Source organism: Schistocerca gregaria, chromosome 3, assembly GCF_023897955.1.
Source record: "Schistocerca gregaria isolate iqSchGreg1 chromosome 3, iqSchGreg1.2, whole genome shotgun sequence".
NCBI lineage: Eukaryota > Metazoa > Arthropoda > Insecta > Orthoptera > Acrididae > Schistocerca > Schistocerca gregaria.
In genome coordinates, this window is record NC_064922.1 from 432,286,229 (window position 1) to 432,308,790 (window position 22,562).

At 40.9% G+C, this 22,562-nt stretch overlaps 1 protein-coding gene across 2 annotated transcripts in view; it reads right to left on the reverse strand.

Moving 5' to 3' along the window:
• Positions 1–22,562, reverse strand: part of LOC126354441 (solute carrier family 22 member 7-like) — a 199,177-nt gene that overhangs the window by 115,558 nt on the left and 61,057 nt on the right. For both annotated transcript variants that reach the window (XM_050004128.1, XM_050004127.1), the window contains one exon: positions 3,419–3,660. In XM_050004128.1, coding sequence (XP_049860085.1) covers positions 3,419–3,534 — 116 coding nt within the window. In that variant the 5' untranslated portion in view covers positions 3,535–3,660. The remainder of the gene's footprint in view (positions 1–3,418; positions 3,661–22,562) is intronic.

Below are 22,562 nucleotides of genomic sequence, written 5' to 3' on the forward strand. Positions count from 1 at the left end.
TTACGACCCGTAGCTCTACACGTCATTCGATCCCTACGAAACCCTACATTTCTGCAGGATAATGCACGACCATATGTTGCAGGTCCTGTACGGGCCTTTCCCTTTCTGGATACATATAATGTTCGAATGCTGCGCTGGAGAGCACATTCTCCAGATCTCTCACCAATTGAAAACGTCTGGTCAATGGTGGCAGAGCAACTACTCTTGATGAATTGTGGTATCGTGTTGGAGCTGCATGGTGAGCTGTACCTGTACACGCCATCCAAGCTTTGATTCAATGCCCAGGCGTTCAAGACCGTTATTACGACCAGAGGTGGTTGTTCTGGGTACTGATTTCTCAGGATCTATGCACCCAAATTGCGTGAAAACGTAATTCGCATTTCAGTTCTAGTATAATGTATTTGACCAATGAATACCCGTTTATCATCTGCATTTCTTCTTGGTGTAGCAATTTTAATGGCCAGTAGTGTATTTACGATATCGTCAGGTTCTGTAACTGCTGAGTGAAGGCAATAAATTGGTGCCAATAAAAGGATTTTGATAAGTTAGGTTTTCAAATAATGTTTCGAAAGACAAATCAGACAAGTAATTTAAAGGCAGAGATTCATTTATCTGAGTACTACAAAGTGGGACTTAAAACGTCACAATATTCCAGTAACGCTAGCGGACGGATTGGCCGAGCAGTTCTAGGCGTTATTGTCTGGAATCGTGAGACCGCTACGGTCGCAGGTTGGAATCCTGCCTCGGGCATGGATGTGTGTGATGTCCTTAGGTTAGTTAGGTTTAAGGAGTTCTAAGTTCCAGGGGTCTGATGACCTTAGAAGTTAATCCCATAGTGCTCAAAGCCATTTTGAACCAGTAACTGTTCACACAATCGACGACTAGTGTTAGGTCGCCTACGAGTTTAGAAAGCGACAGTCGTTCTGCAGTCGTCAGTAGTGTTATAAACCCATTCATCCAGTGTGGTCCTATAGCGAGGCTGACGTGGAAGAACAACACGAGGGCATTATTTAGAAAACCTATCAACGAGAAAAAGCGTTGAACTCCGTAAACATAAGTGTGGTTCGTATGGGGTGGAGGGTCAGATGTTGATTAACTCATAACGGTACTTCTTTATCTCTATTGAGGTTAGGATGGTACAATTTATACTCTCTACTGTTACCATAAGTACACATAGTGTGCTTCTAAATGTTGAAATATTCCCATGTTGGTTCGAGCTTTAGGGTGAGAATGTGCTCAGTAACGTCTGTTACTGCAATAGCAGAAAGCGAGTGCTATCTTTTGGGGCGGATTTTTACGAATACAGTTGCCGTACAATAATGTATGTCCAATATCTCGCTGCTTCGTCAATACACAGAGAGATTCAGGGAGTGGCGGGTTAATATTTAAATGGCGCATAGTTCCACTTCGGCAGCCGCAACTTCTTCGGTTGTGTCAGACGCATCACGTAGCGTCTGGAATTATAGTTAATGTTTATGACGTCATATGCCCTGTACTATTTTACAAGCAATGACATAAGGCTGTAGGTTCATTCAGCGGCATATATGAACACGGTCTGTGAAATTATTACGAATAGAGTTTGTAGCAAAGAAATAATACATGTAAACGTCATGCATGATGCGTCGGTTTTCCATGCATGTTGTTATTTGTGATGTATATATCTAGCTCAAAGTGTCTGTACAACGATATAATTTTGCACTTACATTCAGTTTCATATGCGCATATTGTCTGTAAAATGTATCATCAATACAGTTATTAGTAAGTCATAACGTTATACTTCATGCAGTACTTTTACTGCATGAACAGCAGAAAAGTAGTAAGCGGTAAATATTTTTCTTCTAGTCTTTTCGTCATTTTGTAGGGCTTCTTAGCGAGAAAAATACTGTAATGGTTTGAAATTATGTGTAAAGTTTGTTGAAATTCACTAATTGCTCTCATTCTCAAATACTGGATGAATAAAATCTGGAAATACACACTTCGCGGGCTATGCTACTTTTTTACCCCTACCCTCATCTCTACGACAAGTAGGCGGTTCCTACCCCAGCAGCGACTGTCGCCTGACCGTAAGTTACATGTGTACCACGTTTTGTTGAGATCAGTCCAGTGGTTTATAAAGAGATGTGAAACATTCACACATACATACAAACAACCACTTCCATAGTATTTATGGATTTATCATTTTACATGGCAACATGTGAGCAGAAGTTACTAGGACATGGAACAAGATAGTACATACTTTACAGAATACTGATCAGGAGAAGCTAAAGCATTAATATTGCAAGCCAAAAACTAAGAGATAATACTAGTAAATGATACGCAGCATAGAGAAGTTCTCGATTATGCGAGATAACGCTACTTGGTCGTGGAATGGGACACTACATAGTTTACAGAATGATAATAAAAAAAATTATGAACAATAGAAAGTACAGCAACAACAAAACCGGAAAAAACTGAGAGACTAAACTAATAAGTAACACATAACACATAAAAATTCTCGACTCTTACATAGGATCCATGTACAGAGTAGAAGCAGTATGATGTATGAAAACCTATCAACTTACATTTTAAGTGGTTCTATCACTTATTTTGTTTCACTTACGCTGAAAGCCAATCGAAAATGAAAACTGCTCAATAATTGACACTTTTTTGTACAATAATTCAGAAAGTACTACCCACGTGTACTACGTTGAAGTTTCTTCTTAAAGAAACAATGTTGACAACAACATGGCTGGAGTACATATGCAAAGAATGCAGAGATAAAATGTAGAGGCACCTGAACAACTGCATAGACGAAGTTCGTCAATTGACATAGAAGATCTGCCTGTCTGCCCTGTTGTGGTTTTGCAATATTGTTAGTTATTACGCAGAGTTGTACCAAAATGTGATACCATAGGCTATAATGGAGTCAACATTACCAAAGTAAAGAAACAATCATGTTTCACTATCGGAGGCAGTGGAGATTATTGTTGTAGCGTAGATAGCGGCAGTTTCTGAATAATGTAGTTGGTGAATATGAATGTTTGGAAACTTTGAAAACCAAAAAAGTAATAAATTTAATAAATAAGTAGTACATTTGTCTTACTGGTCGCTTTAACTGTATTCATAACATCAGATTGGGGGGAACATTAGTAAAGGACACTGTAAAAATATTTGGAATGCTGTCTTACTTAACAGTAAAGCCACATGGACATGTTCTCCTTTATAGTGACACTCGTCCTTAGTTAGAAACATATACATACACCAGTCGTTGTACTAAAGCATAAAAAGTATTATGTTCCTTTCTAGAGAAGCAACAACGGTAATTATTTAATACAGTTATAGTGTAGAAGTAACGTGTTAATATTTCTTATGGTTTTATTTTCTGTTCACTAAAGTTAGTAGATACAGTTTATGTTTATATCGTACTCGTATTACTTGCCTTGGTATTGTCAGTTTCTTCCACATTTCTATGGTTGAATTGGTACCTTCTCTTCCTGGAACGTGGCACCAGTGTTCAGGTACTGTGAGAGCAATAATCATGGCATAGGCTGACATTGCGGAAAAATATGATGCCAGACAACAGAAGACAATGCTGAAGCGTATTTGGAACTTTCCATAACTGCCGATTTCTTCTATTATATCCTCAAATATAACGTTCTCCAACTTTCCAATGACTTTTCCCTGTCAGCAGAAAACAGAAAAATTAGGCAGTTCGAGAAGTTTTCTCTCATGCCCATGGTTGTTATTTTATTAGAATATTTCTACAGTAGTCACAATTTAGGACTGATATTGATTGTGGTTCCTAAAGTAAACGCACAGCTACAGCCTGGGCGAGAGAAATCTACTGAGGATCTGGAAGTAGGGGTAGAGATTGAAATGCTGACAGTTGAAGAGACTTTCCTCGCCAGTGTTTTGACAGTAACAGAAAGCACGGAGAGCAGTGGGGCATCCTCATTCAGCGCAGCCAACATCCATTCTGTTTCTGGTACTCAAACCTCTCTTATCTCGTAGGTCTGCCATGAAATTGAAAATTCTCAGTAGGTTTGTCTTCTCGTCTACCAGGCAGTGGAGGCAGCCTAGTGGAGCAATTTAGTCTCTTCAGAGGGCGCTTATGGCTGTGAGCTTGCAGAGACAGCCCCATTCTGAGGCTTGTTGTGGTGGCCTGCAGTAGTTCGCAATTGAAACTGCAGAGCTAAAGCAGACACATCGACTTGAGCCAACATCAGAGGTCACTGTGTTTAGCGACTGAAAAATCATGGCGTGCTGTTCGGACTTGTTCTGCTTCAGTGTGGCTGGCACAAGGGGTCACTGTGGAATACAGTTCGGTACTGAGCGAGGTAAGTTCATTGATGGCAGCCAAGAAAAACGGGTCATGGGGAAGCACAATGCTGTGGAACTGAGAGCAGCGTGGAAACAGCAGTACCGAACTGCAGTCGTCAGCATGGAGTGCAGACAGTTGTAATGCAGACTTTCGCTGAGCTGTGGTACTACAGTGTGTCTTTCTTTCATCCCTCAGAAGAAGACAGCAGCTGACAGATAAGAGGGAAGGACGATGGTGAGCTTCGGTTGTGGTAATAAAGTGCAAGGCACAAAACGACGAGTGCCTTTTGTGGACGCGCCACAGTTGTAATTGGGAAACATTGGTAGTAGCTGGAGTTTTGACCAACCAAAAAAGAGGTCTGCTGGATATTGTTTGTTGTTATGAAGGAGCAAGACTAGGTTGTGAAAACATTCATTGCGCCGTAATTGTATTGTTTATTTGCTTGATGGGCCGTAGTGCTATCTGAGTGTATCATTATTAAGTATGAAAACATGGGTAACTGAGCATTAGCAATAAATAATCGTATCTTTTACATGTTCATGCCTTTTCCTTGTACATTTCATAGTGGCTGTATGTGTATATCCAAGTAGATCGTGTTCCCCTTCGTGTTTCCTATCTGGGATATGGTAGAGTTGTTGCAGGTAGTGAATTGCAGATCATTCTAGTGAGCCACTTCACTTGTTGCTACTGCATTTTTGTGTCCACTTGTAAGGTCATTTATTACAGAAGCAATCATGTTTCACCTACATATGTCTGCCTCTGTGTTGGGATATGTTTCACTAAATTTTATTGTTACCCTCTTTGCAAATCAGATTATTTTATTACAGTGCTGCAAATAATCGTTTTGCTTTTTTGATATGTCACTGGTTATCAGAAGTTAGTCATTACAAAAGGGTGAGTTCAAGGATTTTCTGTATTCACATGCCTACGGTTTTGTAAAAGGTTCTTTAATAAAATATAGACTGATTAAAAGCCCAAACAAACACAACGTCCCAGGCCAACTTCGCTCCCACCAAAATTCTTCACCACATGGGACTGTAACAAGTCGATGTTAATCTTCTGTGCGGTGGGACAATTTCATTAGGGAGACTACCCTTATGTTTTAGTATAGTATTACCCTACGTGTCGGTACAAGGTGGATACTCCTCGTTTTCCACTGACGTCAACAATGGAACATATTCTGTAGAATTAGGGTGAAACTATCTTTCAAATTTTTACTTCAACCTTAATATCAGTATATCATTTGAGACGAGTTCCAGAGTGGTGTTATTAACGAGGCCATTTTAATCTCCACCTTCTTTAGGCTTGGTCATTCCTTTGACTAAAATGGGAAATGGTGTGATTGTACATGAAGAGAGAACGCTTACTGACTCAGGAATTAGAACATCGCAACCAACATGACATGCGACTTTTTATTCAAAAGAAGCCACTGAACATATGTTTTAAATTTTTGATGCAATCATCAAGTGTTGTCTGGCCACTTTAGATAACCTTACTAAAATTATTTTTGAACGTACATGAAATGTATTTGCTGTTACGATTACGAACAAACATCAACTGTATAAGGGAATGGCGACAATGAAATATGTGCCAGACTGCGGCTCGTACCTGGATTTTAAACTTAACTCGAACAATCACCTTAACCGCTTTGGCTATTCATGCATGACTCACAGTCAGACCCAATCAACTATATGTCATTGTTCCTGCATCACAACTTGTACTTGTAGACACATTATTCCCATACAGGGGATGACTTTTTAACTGAAAGGGTAAGATATATTAAGTGATAGTCGCTGCCTGGTATAAGCGGATATACAGGGTGTTACAAAAAGGTACGGCGAAAGTTTCAGGAAATATTCCTCACACACAAAGAAAGAAAATATGTTAGGTGGACATGTGTCAGGAAACGCTTACTTTCCATGTTAGAGCCCATTTTATTACTTCTCTTCAAATCACATTAATCATGGAATGGAAACACAGCAACAGAACGTACCCACGTGACTTCAAACACTTTGATACAAGAAATGTTCAAAATGCCCTCCGTAAGTGAGGATACATGGATCCACCCTCTGTCGCATTGAATCCCTGATGCGCTGATGCAGCCCTGGAGAATGGAGTATTGTATCACAGCCGCCCACAATATGAGCACGAAGAGTCTCTACATTTGGTAACGGGGTTGCGTAGACAAGAGCTTTCAAATGCCCCCATAAATGAAAGTCAGGAGGGTTGAGGTCAGGAGAGCGTGGAGGCCATGGAATTGGTCCTCCTCTACCAATCCATCGGTCACCGAATCTGTTGTTGAGAAGCGTACGAACACTTCGACTGAAATGTGCAGGAGCTCCATCGTGCATGAACCACATATTGTGTCGTACTTGTAAAGACACATGTTCTAGCAGCACAGGTAGAGTATCCCGTATGAAATCATGATAACGTGCTCCATTGAGCGTAGGTGGAAGATCATGGGGCTCAATCAAGACATCAACAACAATGCCTGCACAAAAATTCAAAGAAAATCTGTGTTCATGACATGGTAGCACGATTGTGTGCGGATTCTCGTCAGCCCACACATGTTGATTGTGAAAATTTACAATTTGATCACGCTGGAATGAAGCCTCATCCGTGAAGAGAACATTTGCTCTGAAATGAGGATTGACACATTGTTGGATGAACCAATCGCAGAAGTGTACCCATGGAGGCCAATCAGCTGCTGATAGTGCCTGCACACGCTGTACATGGTACGGAAACAACTGGTTCTCCCATAGTACTCTCCATACAGTGTCGTGGTCAACGTTACCTTGTACAGTAGCAACTTCTCTGACGCTGACATTAGAGTTATCGTCAACTGGACGAAAAATTGCCTCGTCAGTTGCAGGTGTCCTCGTCGTTCTAGGTCTTCCCCAGTCGCGAGTCATAGGCTACAATGTTTCGTGCTCCCTAAGACGGCGATCAATTGCTTCGAACGTCTTCCTGTCGGGACACCTTCGTTCTGGAAATCTCTCTCGAAACTAACGTACCGCGCCACGGCTATTGCCCCGTGCTAATCCATACATAAAGTGGGCATCTGCAAACTCCGCATTTGTAAACATTGCACTGACTGCAAAACCACGTTCATGATGAACACTAACCTGTTGATGCTACGTACTGATGTGCTTGATGCTAGAGCTGTAGAGCAATGAGTCGCATGTCAACACAAGCACCGAAGTCAACACTACCTTCCTTCAATTGGGCCAACTGGCGGTGAATCGAAGAAGTACAGTACATATTGACGAAATTAAAATGAGCTCTAACATGGAAATTAAGCGTTTCCGGACACATGTCCACATAACATATTTTCTTTATTTGTGTGTGAGGAATGTTGGGTTTCCTGAAAGTTTGGCCGGACCTTTTCGTAACACCATTAATATGAAACGCATGCAAGTCCGAAGGAACACTGCATTATTATTCTTATTGAAACAGGTTGCACAGTCTTGTCTTTTTGAATGATTTATCACATACCGTGTATTTAGAAGAATGATTTCTTGTTTGATTGATATAGCTTTTACCATTGCTTACTCCAGATTCAACTGCGTGGCGGAGGTGAATTGTTAGAGTCTATAACAAACAAACAGGATGCTTGGTCATGAATCATTCACTATGGTACAGCACCATGATTGTGTCATTTTTTCATACTTACAAACCACCGTTATCTGCTGTAGCATAAATAAAGCTGTCCCTCTGTAATAGTTTTGGAGTGAGTTCGTGTGAACTTGTATTTGGGAGGTAGGAAAGGGGGGGGGGGGGGCAGCTACCTGTGCTGTGTGTACCTGTAACGCAGTACAGAAAGAAGGGCGACCGAGTGTGCAAGTGAGAGTCAGCAGATAACCCCACAACCAGCCCTGACATGATCGTAAGTCACTGTAGAGTCTGTCAAGTACAGTCATGTGCAGATCAGAACGAACTGCACAGGGGTTAAGCTAAGATCCATGTAAATGACAACAGCGGAACGCCAATGTCAGTCATCTGCTGCCCATAGTACACTTAAGCCACAGACACGCACAGAATTAGGTGTGCCATCCAAAGAGTCAATCAACAAGACTGGTAAATTGACCTTAAGCAATAAAAAGAGTGAGGTCCTCCACGTACGCACTAAAAAATTTGTTACATTTAGTTACATGATAAATTCACACACATTTAATGATTATCAGTTGAACTAGATATCTAGAGGCTACAGTTATAAACAACTTAGCAAATGTTGTAAGGAATGCGAACCAAAGGCTGCCTTTAATTGACAGAACACTTAGATGACGCAACACATCTAGGCCTACTGAACTGACTGCTTGTACTAATTGTTGATGATTGTTTTATATACACAAGGGCGTGATGCAAGGTATAATTCTCTGCCCAGTGTAGCAGTTATTAGAGTTTCTTTGTACTACATTCAAATATAGAGCATGGGAACAATGATTGTCTAAATGGCTCCGTGCGTGCCTTAATTAATGTAATCTTGTCCTTACAGAATCTGTGGGAACGACCTATGAGGGAAGCAGTATATTCCTAGAGTCATCATTTAAACCAGTTTTTGAAACGTTGTAAGTAGGGTTTCTCTTCAAGAGTCTGGCAGTTCAATTTCTTCATCACTTCTGTGACACTCCCCAATGGGTCAACCACACTTGTGACTATCTGTGGTGTCCTACGCTGCATAATGTCAATATCCACTGTTAGTCCTATTTGGAGAGGGTTCCACGCATTTAAAAACATTCTAGCATGGATTGCGCGAGTAATTATTAAGCACTCTCTTTTGTAGACTGATATCATTTCCGCAGTATTTCCTGCCGATATTAGCGACGGCGAAGCCTATATCCTTAGAAGGGGTTACACCTCGGTATTTGTATGAGCTGGCCGATTCCAGCTGTGACTCATTGATGTTGTAATCATGGAATACTACACTTTGCGTGAAATGCGCAATTTTACATTTCTGAACATTTAAAGAAAGATGAACTTACGGTATTCGGTGGTTATTACTAAGTCACAAAACTTGACTCGTGAATGTCTACCACTCTTTCTGCTTTCTGTCGTCTGTCGTTGACTCTGAAGGATGAAGGTGTTATGAGAAGAAAGCTTATGTAAATATTTTATGTTCAATAAAGCGTTAAAAAGTGTTTGAATTTAAAGCCAGTCGCATCAAAAATCAACTTCAATAAACTTTAATTACACAGATCAGACGAATAGGGTATACTACTACACATGTTATATTCGTTTCATGAATAGAAACGCTCCCATTCCAGGGCGCTTTGGAAAATGGGTGCCTTGCTATTTCGCTTATATTAACACAACTTTTCTTTCTCTTCCATGGAATTAAATCAGCACTAACCGGAAACTGGAGAAAAATCATAAAATCGTAAAAATATCAGCAATTAGAAGCCGCGAGAATTTTGTTGGTGGAGCTAAGGTGTTCAAGTAATGTTACACTTATTCGTGGAAGCTTGATTGTGTTAAATTTTGTGCAGAAGCTATCACAATTTTATAGTGCTGTTTAGAGTATTTTGCTCTTAGGCACGCTGTAGATAGAGTTTCCCGATTATTTATATTCCTATATCATAGTGTAGCCAAACAGGCATTCAGGTGTTCAGAGATTGACTGTAAGCTGCTCCAGACCAATGTTACCAAGTTACTGGTTTTCCCACTAAAACTGATGGTTCTGAGTACCTGTCTAGTGTGTAAATTTTGCGTCAAGTAGCTGGTGAGAGTTATGGTGCTTTTTAAAACTATTTGGATAGTTTCACAGTACAACTATTTTTGAAAACACTTTATACACAGCAACAGCATTGTTTATTTTTTTTACGTCTAATAGCTCTTAAATATACAGTATTTCAACTAAAAATTTGTAATACACGTCATTCTCTCTTCCCCCACGTATTGTTATGCACTATAGCAGGGGACCCCAACAAAATTTTCTCTTGCTCCCTCATCGAGCATGATTGGTACTTTGTCATATCAAGGTATCAAGCACATAAAAGAGACAAATTAGAGTCTTTTTATACTGTTTCTATTTTTGGTACTTTGAAAAAACATTGTCATATTCATAGCAAATTACACATTGAGGTTTAGGCTGTTGCTAAGGCCCAGTGGACGTAAAACCGATTTCCGAGTAATCAGCAGTTATATTTTCTAATTTTTCAAGTAAAACTTAACACTGATCTTGGAAGGGTTAGACCGCGCGGCTAGCAGACTGGGCTAAAGTGTGCTTAGTCGGTTTGTTAATAACAAGTTGATTTCGTTTATATATTAGGCAATGCCTTAACGTAAAAGAGGAGGAGCTCTTGCCAGTTCTAAAGCAAAACGGCGAAAAAGAAAAGAACAGCAAGAAAAGGAAACACTCGAAGAGCACGAAGCACGTTAGAGTTACCCACGAACAAGAATGATCACCATGAGATGCAGAGAAACCGAAGAACAACGAAATGAACGGACTCAAGAATCAAGAGTTGCCAAAAATCTTATAATAAAGGATTGCGAACTCCAGCCAGTCATGAAGATACTACCCTACGAGAAGTGCTGTCAGCGACAAGTAAACAGAAGAACCTAACAAATGAAGCCTTCCACTACGACACGACGAAAGAATATAACAAATACATTGTAATCGGAAAAATGGACAACAGCTGCCAATTTTGCAATGCGAAAAAATTCGTTAGTGAAACACCGGGATTATGTTGCATGAATCGAAAGATTCGTTTACCACCACTGGATGCAGCTCTTCAGGAATTTTTACATTACATGGCCGGGGAAACTCCAGAATCAAAACGCTTTCTTCTTAATGCAAAAGCATACAACGCCTGCTTAGAAACAATTTCTTTTGGTGTCACTTCAATAAACACTAACAAAGATGAAATCGATTACATTTTTTAACATCCAAGAACAAATCTACCACAATATGAGATCATTAATACCACTACCCAACGAAGATCTTGTATTTATGTACGTACATTTCATCGGAAATGAAGAAACAGAAACCGATTAACGATGTATAATTATCATTGGATTGAGAGGAGAAGTAGTCCAAGACGTACAGAGGATCTTAGATAAATACAGTCAACTGATTCACAGATTCTAAGTAGCACTAGACCAAATGATTTCTGATGACTATAAAGTTACAATTCGAGCCGACAGAAGACCACCTGGAGTATACGAACGTCGATTTGTGCACCTCAGATAGACGAACTCGCCATCATAATTGTGGGCAATGAAAACACAGCCCGTGACGTAATTATACAATGGAGAACGGAAGGACTATAACTCATTGCAGAGACACACCGTTCATATGTTGCCCTCGAACATCCATTAATATTTCTGCACGGAGAGGACGGATATCATTTTAATGTGAAACAAATCCAACCTGAAACAGGCGTAGGAACAAACAGAAAAGTCACTATCAAAGAGTTCTACGCTTACCGGTCGATGATCAGAGACAATAAAACATACAGTCACATTCTCAACACACGCCGTTTATTCCTAAAATTCCTGGTAGATATGTATGCAAAAATAGAAGCGGGATGAATGCTTTACATAAGGCTGAATCAGAAGGAACTACGCACAGAATAATACATCCACCTTCAAGACGAAACAGAAAATCTCGGAAACATTGGAACAATGTTAATCTTACCCTCATCGTACATAGGAAGTCCGAGACACATGCACGAAGGCAATCAACATGGCATGACGTATATAACAAAATGTGGACGACCTTACTTCTTCACGTGCCGCTCGTCATGGTTAGAAATCAAAGAACAACTAAGATACCCCAACCCCATTGCATCGACACGACGTAATAGCCTGAGTTTTGCCGGCCGGGGTGGCCGAGCGGTTCTAGGCGTACAGACTGGAACCGCGCGACCGCTACGGTCGCAGGTTCGAATCCTGACTCGGGCATGGAGGTACGTGATGTCCTTAGGTTAGTTAGGTTCACGTAGTTCTAAGTTGTAGGGGACTGATGACTTCAGATGTTAAGTCCCATAGTGCTCAGAGCCATTTGAACCATTTAGCCTGAGTTTTCAGACTAAAACAAATGAGATTCACTGAAGTTATCACAAAATACCACATCTTTGGAACCATTAGAGGACTGATGGGAAAACGAGGATTGCCTCACTCACACACTCTCATATGGCTACACGACAGAGTTCATCCCACAGATATCGTCAAAATCATCGAAATTGAATTTCCCCGTCCACGAAAAGATCCAGAACTGTGCAACACAGAAGTGATCCACGGATCACGTGGGCCACTAAACCCCAATTCCCCACGCTTGAGTAATGGAAAATGTACCAAAATGCACCAAAAACCACACTTGGACGACACGCAAAGCCGAGTTGACGGCTATCCCAAATACAGAAGCCGATCACTCAAAAACGGTGGCTTCACAACAACGAACTGGAAACAGATAATCAGTGGGAGTACCATACAATACATTACTTTCAAAAATGCCCCAGGCAGGCATTAACGTAGAATACTGGAATTCCGTGAAATCCATCAAATATGTCTGTAAGTGTTTAATTAATTATTTATTTATTTATTTACATGTCAAGTTCCGTAGGACCAAATTGAGGAGCAAATCTCCAAGGTCATGGAACGTGTCAGTACATGAACTTTCAACATAAAAGTAATAACAGATGAAAATAAATGTTCATGATCCTTAAAGAAAATCAGTCCATAAGTTTAAGCAAATGCTATCAGTAATACAATGAGAATCATCTTAATTTTTCAAGGAACTCCTCTACAGAATAGAAGGAGTGACCCATGAGGAAACTCTTCAGTTTCGATTTGAAAGCGCTTGGATTACTGCTAAAATTTTTGAATTCGAGTGGCAGCTTATTGAAAATGGATGCAGCAGTATACCGCACATCTTTTTGCGCAATAGTTAAGGAAGTCCGATCCAAATGGAGGTTTGATTTCTGCCGAGTATTAACCGAGTGAAAGCTGCTTATTGTTGGAAATAAACTAATATTGGTAACAAGAAGCGACAATAAGGAATATACATATTGGGAGGCCAATGTCAAAACACCCAGACTCGTGAAAACAGGTCGACGAGAGGTTCGTGAGCTCACACCACTTATTGCCCGAACCCCCCGTTTCTGACCCAAAAATATCCTTTTAGAATGGGAAGAATTACCCCAAAACATAATACCGCACGACATAAGTGAATGAAAATAAGCAAAGTAGACTAATTTACGTGTAGCAGTATCACTCACTTTCGATACCGTTCGAATAGTGAAAATTGCAGTATTAAGTCTTAGAAAAAGATCCTGAACGTGGGCTTACCACGACAGCTTACTATCTACCTGAACACCTAGGAATTTGAACCGTTCAGTTTCACTAATCATACGCCCGTTCTGTGAGATTAAAACGTCAGGTTTTGTTAAATTGTGTGTTAGGAACTGTAAAAACTGAGTCTTATTGTGATTTAACGTTAGTTTATTTTCTACAAGCCATGAACTGAGGTCATGTGCTGCACTACTTCAAACGGAGTCAATGTTTCACACAACATCCTTTACTACCAAGCTAGTGTCATCAGCAAACAGAAATATTTTAGAGTTACCCATAATACTAGAGGGCATATCATTTACATAAATAAGGAACAGGAGCGGCCCGAACACTGATCCCTGGGGCATCCCCCACTTGACACTACCCCACTCAGATCCCACATCACAGCCGTTATCAACATTGTGAATAATGACATTTTGCTGCCTGTTGCTAAAGTAAGAGGTGAACCAATTGTGAGGTACTCCCCTTATTCCGTAATGGTCCAACTTCGGGAGTAATATTGTGAGATCAACACAGTCAAATGCCTTTGTTAAATCAAAAAATACGCCAAGCGTTCTAAACTTTTTGTTTAGCCCATCCAGTACCACACAGAGAAAGGAGAATATAGAATTTTCAGTTGTCAAACGACTTCTAATGCCGAACTGTACATTTGATAGCAAATCGTGTGATATAAAATGATCAATTAACCTTACATGCACAGCCTTTTCGATAACTTTTGCAAACACTGATGGCATAGAAATAGGTCTAAAATTATCTACATTATTCCTTCCTCCCTTTTTATAAAGCGGCTTTACTACTGAGTACTTTAATCGCCCAGGAAACTGACCATTCTTAAAGGAAAAATTACAAATATGGCTAAATACAGGGCTAACATGTGCAGCACAGTACTTTAATATTCTACTAGACACTCCATGATAACCATGAGAGTCCTTAGTCTTCAGTGATTTAATTATTGTCTCAATCTACCTCTTGTCTGTATCACAGAGGAGTATTTCAGACGTCAATCTTGGAAATGCATTTGCTAAGAAATTTATATGATATCCTGTAGATACTAAATTTTTATTTAATTCACCAGCAATGCTCAGAAAATGGTTGTTAAATACTGTACATATATCTGATTTGTCAGTAACAGAAATATTATTACTGCAAACTGACTATCAACGTTGTGCTGCTGACCAGACACTTCCTTCACAACTGACCATATGGCTTTAATTTTATCCTGTGAATTAGCTACTCTATTTGCATACCACATACTTTTTGTCTTGCTAATAACAGTTTTAAGAACCTTACAATACTGTTTGTAATAGGCTACTTTAGCTTGATTGTGACTACTTCTAACATTTTGATATATTTCCCACTTTGTTCTACATGATATCCTTATCGCACTAGTCAGCCAACCGCGCTGTCGATTACTGCTAGTACCCCATTTAGAATGTTATAATGGAAAGCAACTCTCAAAGAGCATGAGAAATGTCTTATGGAAAGCATTGTATTTATCATCTATATTATCAGCACTATAAACATCTTGCCACTCCTGTTCCTTAACATGTTTTGAAAAACACTCTATTGCTGTTGGATTAACTTTCCTACATAGTTTGTAATTAAATACGACATTGGTTTGAGTACAAAAACCTTTTAGTGTTAAAATTTGTGCATCATGGTCTGAAAGGCCATTCACCCTTTTACTAACAGTATGACCATCTAGTAATGAAGAATGATAAAAATATTGTCTATGAGTGTGCTACTGTTGCCCTGCACCCTAGTCGGAAAAAACACAGTTTGCATCAGATCATAGGAATTTAGGAGATCTACCAAAATCCTTTTTCTGGCACAATCATGTAAAAAATTAATATTGAAGTCACCACATAGAACTACTTTCTGGTACTTCCTACAAAGTGAATCAAGAACCATCTCTAGCTTAAGCAAAAATGCTCTGAAGTCGGAGTTAGGAGACCTAAAAGCAATTAGAAGTTTAGTTTCACTAAATTCAGCTAATGCTGCATAACTTTCAAATATCTGTTCAGTGCAGTGTCGTGATACGTCTATGGACTAAAATGAAATACCAGTTTTTACGTACAGAGCCACTCCCCCACCCTGCAAGGAACTCCTTGAGAAACAGCCAGCTAATCTGTAGCCTGGTAAAGGAAGCCTCTGAATTATCAAATTATTTAAGTGGTGCTCTGATCTACCAATAATATCAGAGTTAACATCTATTAGCAGTTCACTAACATTATCTCTAATACCTCTTGTATTTTGATGAAATATGCTAATTCCTTCTCTACTTGGAAACATTACATCCTCTGGAGGTGAGCCCTTAGTTAGAGGCACTTCCTTTAAGCAGGTATGCCCATCAGCTGACTTCAATCTAAAAAAGGTGCAGCTCTAACACCAACTACTATACAAATTTTTCCATGAGTGATACCACTACCACCACCACCACCCACCCACTACACTGTCACCTTTAAGCTTAGCCAGCCTCCCCTTCACATACCTATTGAGGTGCAGGACATGCCTAGTGAAACCCCATCTACTGATAGACCCAGCTGGCACCACTGAGATGTGATCCATGGCCTCCGCCATCAGTGCCCTCCCCAGCCCCACATTAACACGCCTAACAGTCGCATAAAGGTGAGGCCGATCATGACACTGAAATAGTTGCACGAAATGCACATTAGTGCCACCTGTTTGAGTAGCTATTTTAACCAAGTCACCACGGACATCTTATTCCCCGTCCCTATCGAGACTGTTCCCTGCTCCACCCACTATCACTACCTGATCCTCCTTCGTAAAATTCTTACATAACTCCCCTATGCTTTCAGTCACCTGAGCCAACCCTGCACTAGGCACCACAATGCTGGTGACCTGGTACTCACTTTAAGCACTTCCTGCAACTGCTGACCCACACATCTACCGTGGGAACTACCTAGCAGCAGAACCTTCTTTCTGCTAGACTTTGCATCTAACCTAGGCCTCTCAATTGCTGAGGACTGCTGCAAGTTACCTACATCTACGGATACACGAGGCTCCTCTCCACTCAACTCTGACAGTTGGTCGTATCTATTGCATGTATGCAAAGTAAAACTGTCCTATTCCTAGCTACCTTCTTGCCAACTGCCAGTTCCCATTCCCCACCACCCTTCACCCTCCTCAACGTATCTAGTTCCTCCTTTGCGCATTGTAACTGCACCTGAAGGGCACAGATCTTACGCTCCTGCTCCTCTATTAATCTGTTTCTACTACAGATTCTACATTCCCAGGAAACCAAAATGACCACTGGCTTCCCCACTGCATTCCCCCCAATGAAAATACTTTGAACAAATCCCACACCGTAATCCTCTACTCACAAACCTACGACAGAGCCCACACTTTTCACTCATGATAAATTTTACAGTTACTGAAAAAAAAACTATAGGTCTATGTTACCAAAGTTAAGTTACACCAGTAGAACTATTTAAGAACTAACAATAATGGTCTCGAAATTCTCTGCCTACTAAGAAAGCATCTACTTGTATTAATACTACTCCAACACAGCCGATACCAATACCAGCAAAACTTCACAAAATTAAAACTACCACTGTAACACTAAGCGAAGTTAAGGCACTATATGAAAATTTTACTGAAATATTTCACTAGAAAGAACAATAAACGTCAGTTGAAAACGAAAGCACGAAATTTACTAATGACCTCAAAACACGGAAAACTCTATAAAACAAAGCGAGCGAACGATTACAAAAGTTTATTAAATCGTTATTTCGCCACAAACGGCAAGCAACACCGCTGAAATCTATTAAATTTAATAACTGTATTACAGAGCACAAGTAAGTTTGTCATTACTTAGATTATAACCGCTACAGCCGCAGTGCACGCCGCATAATGTAAACACACTACCGTGTGAACAGCGGTAGTGACATGGCTGTATTTCAAATAGCCAAAGACAGTGAACAACAAAACAGAAACGACGAGATCCTCATGTACCAAATCGGATGATACGTCGACAGTAGTGAAACAGTGTAGTGGATTTTCGGTTTTCTTATACATGAACGCGAACCACGTGTGCAACATGTAGCACTACATTTGGAGAATGGACAGAGAGTTTAGTTCCCAGAAGATACCACCAGAAAAACTGCAGGCGAACCCAACATGAACTAATTTGTACCAACTGTGCCTAACGAATCCATTCACGAAAACATTACTATATTTCTACGTACCTATCTATTATACGTGAAACATAATAAGAAAGATCTTTCAACGACGATAGCAAGGAATTTTAGTAGAAGATATTTCAGGAATCATGAAAATTGGCGCACTGGGTCGAGCATACACCGTACATCCGAACAACGCCGAATGTTTGTATCTCAGGGTGTTGCTACACGAAACTTGGGGAACAACAGATTTTACAGATCTCAAGACAGTTGACGGTTACCTACGCCAGACGTACAGAGGAGCATGCCAGCGCTTAGGACTACTGGTAAACGACAACAACTGGCGAGTAACTCTGCAAGAAGCCTCACTCACTGCCCTAGCTGAACAAATGAGAGACTTATTCGCCATAATTCTAACAACATGTAACCCATCGAATCCAAAGCAGCCATGGGACTCCTCTAAAGCACTCTACCAAATCCGAGAAGCTAATCCTAAACTGAGCATAGAGTTCAACGACGACATCTTCAATGAAACACTCATTCCACTAGACGATAAATGTTTAGCAATAAACAACCAGACCTTAAAACAACTTGGGATGCAAGCACCACGAAAAGATGCTCTCAGCGTGCTACACTTCGAAATTACAAAGGACGAAAGCTGCAACATCAACGAACTACTTCCGTACGTTGCTCACAGCAAACCACTCCTCAATGAGAATCAAAAGGAAATTTCCAACGTTATCATCGACCTGATCGACAACAACACTGTCACAATTCTTTTCTTGGACTCACCAGTTGGCACCGGGAAAACTTTTCTAATAAATTTATTGCTGGCGGAAATACGTGCTAAACAACACATCGGACTCGCAATGGCATCATCCAGCATTGAAGCCAAACTTACGAAAGGAGGACGATTGCCCATTCCACCCTACAACTGTTGTTGTTGTTGTTGTGGTATTCACTCCTGAGACTGGTCTGATTCAGCTCTCCATGCTACTCTATCCTGTGCAAGCTTCTTCATCTCCCAGTACTTACTAAAACCTACATCCTTCTGAAACCCTACAGCTACTGTTGAATATAGCCGAAGAACAAATCCGTTTGTATAAAATCTCAAGAGCATCTGGACGGGGTGAACTTCTAAAGGAAGCTAAAATTATCTTCTTGGACGAATGCGCAATGGCACGTAAAAAATCACTCGAAGCGATTACATTACATGACATGCGATGAAACTCTGACGTGATGAGAGTTGAACTATCGAAAGACGAAACAACAGCACATTTTGCTCAACAACTTTTACAAACAGACGGAAAGACATATCCTACTGACCAGACCCTCATGATCATTAAACTCAATAGTGAATTCTGCAACACAGCCAATGCTGAAAACGAGCTCATCGACAAAATTTTTCCAAACACAGTTCACAGCTGTATCAATCCGAAGCGGTTATATGAAAGGAAATTTTGGCAACTAACAATAATATCGTCGGCGATATCAACTTCAATATTGAAAAGAAAACTCCCGGTGAGGAGAGAATATACAAATTGATCGACACCGTGGTAAACGTTGAGGAAAATTTGGACTTTCCTACAGAATTTCTAAACTCTTTGCAAATACGAAAAAATCCATTACATTGCCTTCGACTTACAACTAGATCTCCGATCATACTACTCAGAAATCTCAACTAACCGAAAGTATGTAATGGAACAAGGATAATCGTAAAAAAGCTGTCAAATAACATCATCGAAGCCGAACTTATCACTGGAAAGTAAAAAGGACCCACACTATTTAACCCCAGGAATACCACTGAACTTTACTGAACTGTCATTCAAATTTAAAAGACTGCAATTTCCAATCAGACTAGCCTACAGTTTTAAATTAACAACGCACTAGGACAAACTTTAAAATATTGCGGCATCAATCTTAAAGACTCCTACTTCTCTCACGGTCAACTACACGTAGCTTGCACTCGAGTAGGAAATTTAAAAACAAAATTTACGTATATACCCCGGACAACAAAATGAAAGATATTGCACGTAAGTAAGTATTTTAAATAGTTATAATATGTTTTCAATATAATTTTTTACTTCTTATACTCCCAGAAGTATTGTAAAGAGTTATAATACACTTCTGGAAATGGAAAAAAGAACACATTGACACCGGTGTGTCAGACCCACCATACTTGCTCCGGACACTGCGAGAGGGCAGTACAAGCAATGATCACACGCACGGCACAGCGGACACACCAGGAACCGCGGTGTTGGCCGTCGAATGGCGCTAGCTGCGCAGCATTTGTGCACCGCCGCCGTCAGTGTCAGCCAGTTTGAGGTGGCATACGGAGCTCCATCGCAGTCTTTAACACTGGTAGCATGCCTCGACAGCGTGGACGTGAATCGTATGTGCAGTTGACGGACTTTGAGCGAGGGCGTATAGTGGGCATGCGGGAGGCCAGGTGGACGTACCGCCGAATTGCTCAACACGTGGGGCGTGAGGTCTCCACAGTACATCGATGTTGTCGCCAGTGGTCGGCGGAAGGTGCACGTGCCCGTCGACCTGGGACCGGACCGCAGCGACGCATGGATGCACGCCAAGACCGTAGGATCCTACGCAGTGTCGTAGGGGACCGCACCGCCACTTCCCAGCAAATTAGGGACAGTGTTGCTCCTGGGGTATCAGCGAGGACTATTCGCAACCGTCTCCATGAAGCTGGGCTACGGTCCCGCACACTGTTAGGCCGTCTTCCGCTCACGCCCCAATATCGTGCAGCCCGCCTCCAGTGGTGTCGCGACAGGCGTGAATGGAGGGACGAATGGAGACGTGTCGTCTTCAGCGATGAGAGTCGCTTCTGCCTTGGTGCCAATGATGGTCGTATGCGTGTTTGGCGCCGTGCAGGTGAGCGCCACAATCAGGACTGCATACGACCGAGGCACACAGGGGCAACACCCGGCATTATGGTGTGGGGAGCGATCTCCTACACTGGCCGTACACCTCTGGTGATCGTCGAGGGGACACTGAATAGTGCACGGTACATCCAAACCGGCATCGAACCCATCGTTCTACCATTCCTAGACCGGCAAGGGAACTTGCTGTTCCAACAGGACAATACACGTCCGCATGTATCCCGTGCCACCCAACGTGCTCTAGAAGGTGTAAGTCAACTACCCTGGCCAGCAAGATCTCCGGATCTGTCCCCGATTGAGCATGTTTGGGACTGGATGAAGCGTCGTCTCACGCGGTCTGCACGTCCTGCACGAACGCTGGTCCAACTGAGGCGCCAGGTGGAAATGGCATGAGCAAGCCGTTCCACAGGACTACATCCAGCATCTCTACGATCGTCTCCATGGGAGAATAGCAGCCTGCATTGCTGCGAAAGGTGGATATACACTGTATTAGTGCCGACATTGTGCATGCTCTGTTACCTGTGTCTATGTGCCTGTGGTTCTGTCAGTGTGATCATGTGATGTATCTGACCCCAGGAATGTGTCAATAAAGTTTCCCCTTCCTGGGACAATGAATTCACGGTGTTCTTATTTCAGTTTCCAGGAGTGTATGTTTCGAATACATTTTTACGTCTTATACTTTAAAAGTTCAAATTTTACAGGTGGCAGGGGTAAAAAACAGCTAACGAAAGGCTATTTAAAATCTGTACGGAAACCAGATGGCAGTTACAATAGTCTAGGAGCAGAAAAGGGAAGAAATACTTGAGAAAGGATAAGGCAGGCTTGTTGCCTATCCCCGATGTTATTCAATCCGTATATTAAGCAAGCAGCAAAGGAAACAAAAGAAATATTTGGGGAAGGAATTAAAACCCAGGGAGAAGAAATAAAAACTTTGAGGTTTTCCGATGATATTGTAATTCTGATTTACCATGCTTTGAGTGAAAATACTGATCACGAAATCAATTATATATTACCCAACATAAGTCGTAATTATCATTTTAAAATGTTTTTCAAATGTTTTGTATCGTTAGTTTCAAGGTGGTGTTAATTAAACACCTGAGAGAACAGACAACTAGTAATGGGCACATAGCAGTGGTATTATTTTTTCGATAATTGCATTATCGTAGTAATTAGGGTGTACGCTTACTCATTTTCATCATCTTAATTGTAGTGATTGATATAAAATTTCTTGAAGTACCTGTACTTAGCATTTTTTAACTGTTACTGCAACTATATTTTTCCAAAGAAGTTTTTTTTTCACATTCCCTTAAAACGCATCCGAGGAAGAAACAGTTTTTTTCTTTTTTTTTTTTTTTTTTTTTTTTGTAAGACACTACATTGGCGACCGATTAGAGGACCTTATAGTCCAGTAGATTAATGCATACTGGCTTTCTCTGTTTGATGAGAACAGCACTACTGAGACTGGCAGAATATATCTGGGCATGAAAACGATGCAGAGCTGCCACGACGGAGCCGGACTGTGGCGAAGCAAGCACTCATCGGTATGTCTGGCATGACGAGCGAGGTACTGATCTTTCTTCGTCGCTTGGCCAACGTCGGGGTGACAGTGCTGCGTGAACAGACAGATCGGGCAATAATCTCATGTAAAATTTAAATGCTAATACAGAACTTGGCCGGATTAAGTAAAACTACACCAATGTCAGAAGTTTGGAGCCTCAGCGTGATCCGATTATCAGTTTCTTCACAAATCCAGTATTTACGTAAGTTTATACGTGCATGATATTGGACTTAGGAAGTTACACTTTTCGAACTGAGTTTAGTTGGTTATAAAAACCTTTGAGAAGAGACACAATTGTTTTATGCTCCACAGAGAACCAATGAGAAGCCCTGGTGTAATTCCTCTGAGAAAAATGTAGACGAATGCTCAAAAAT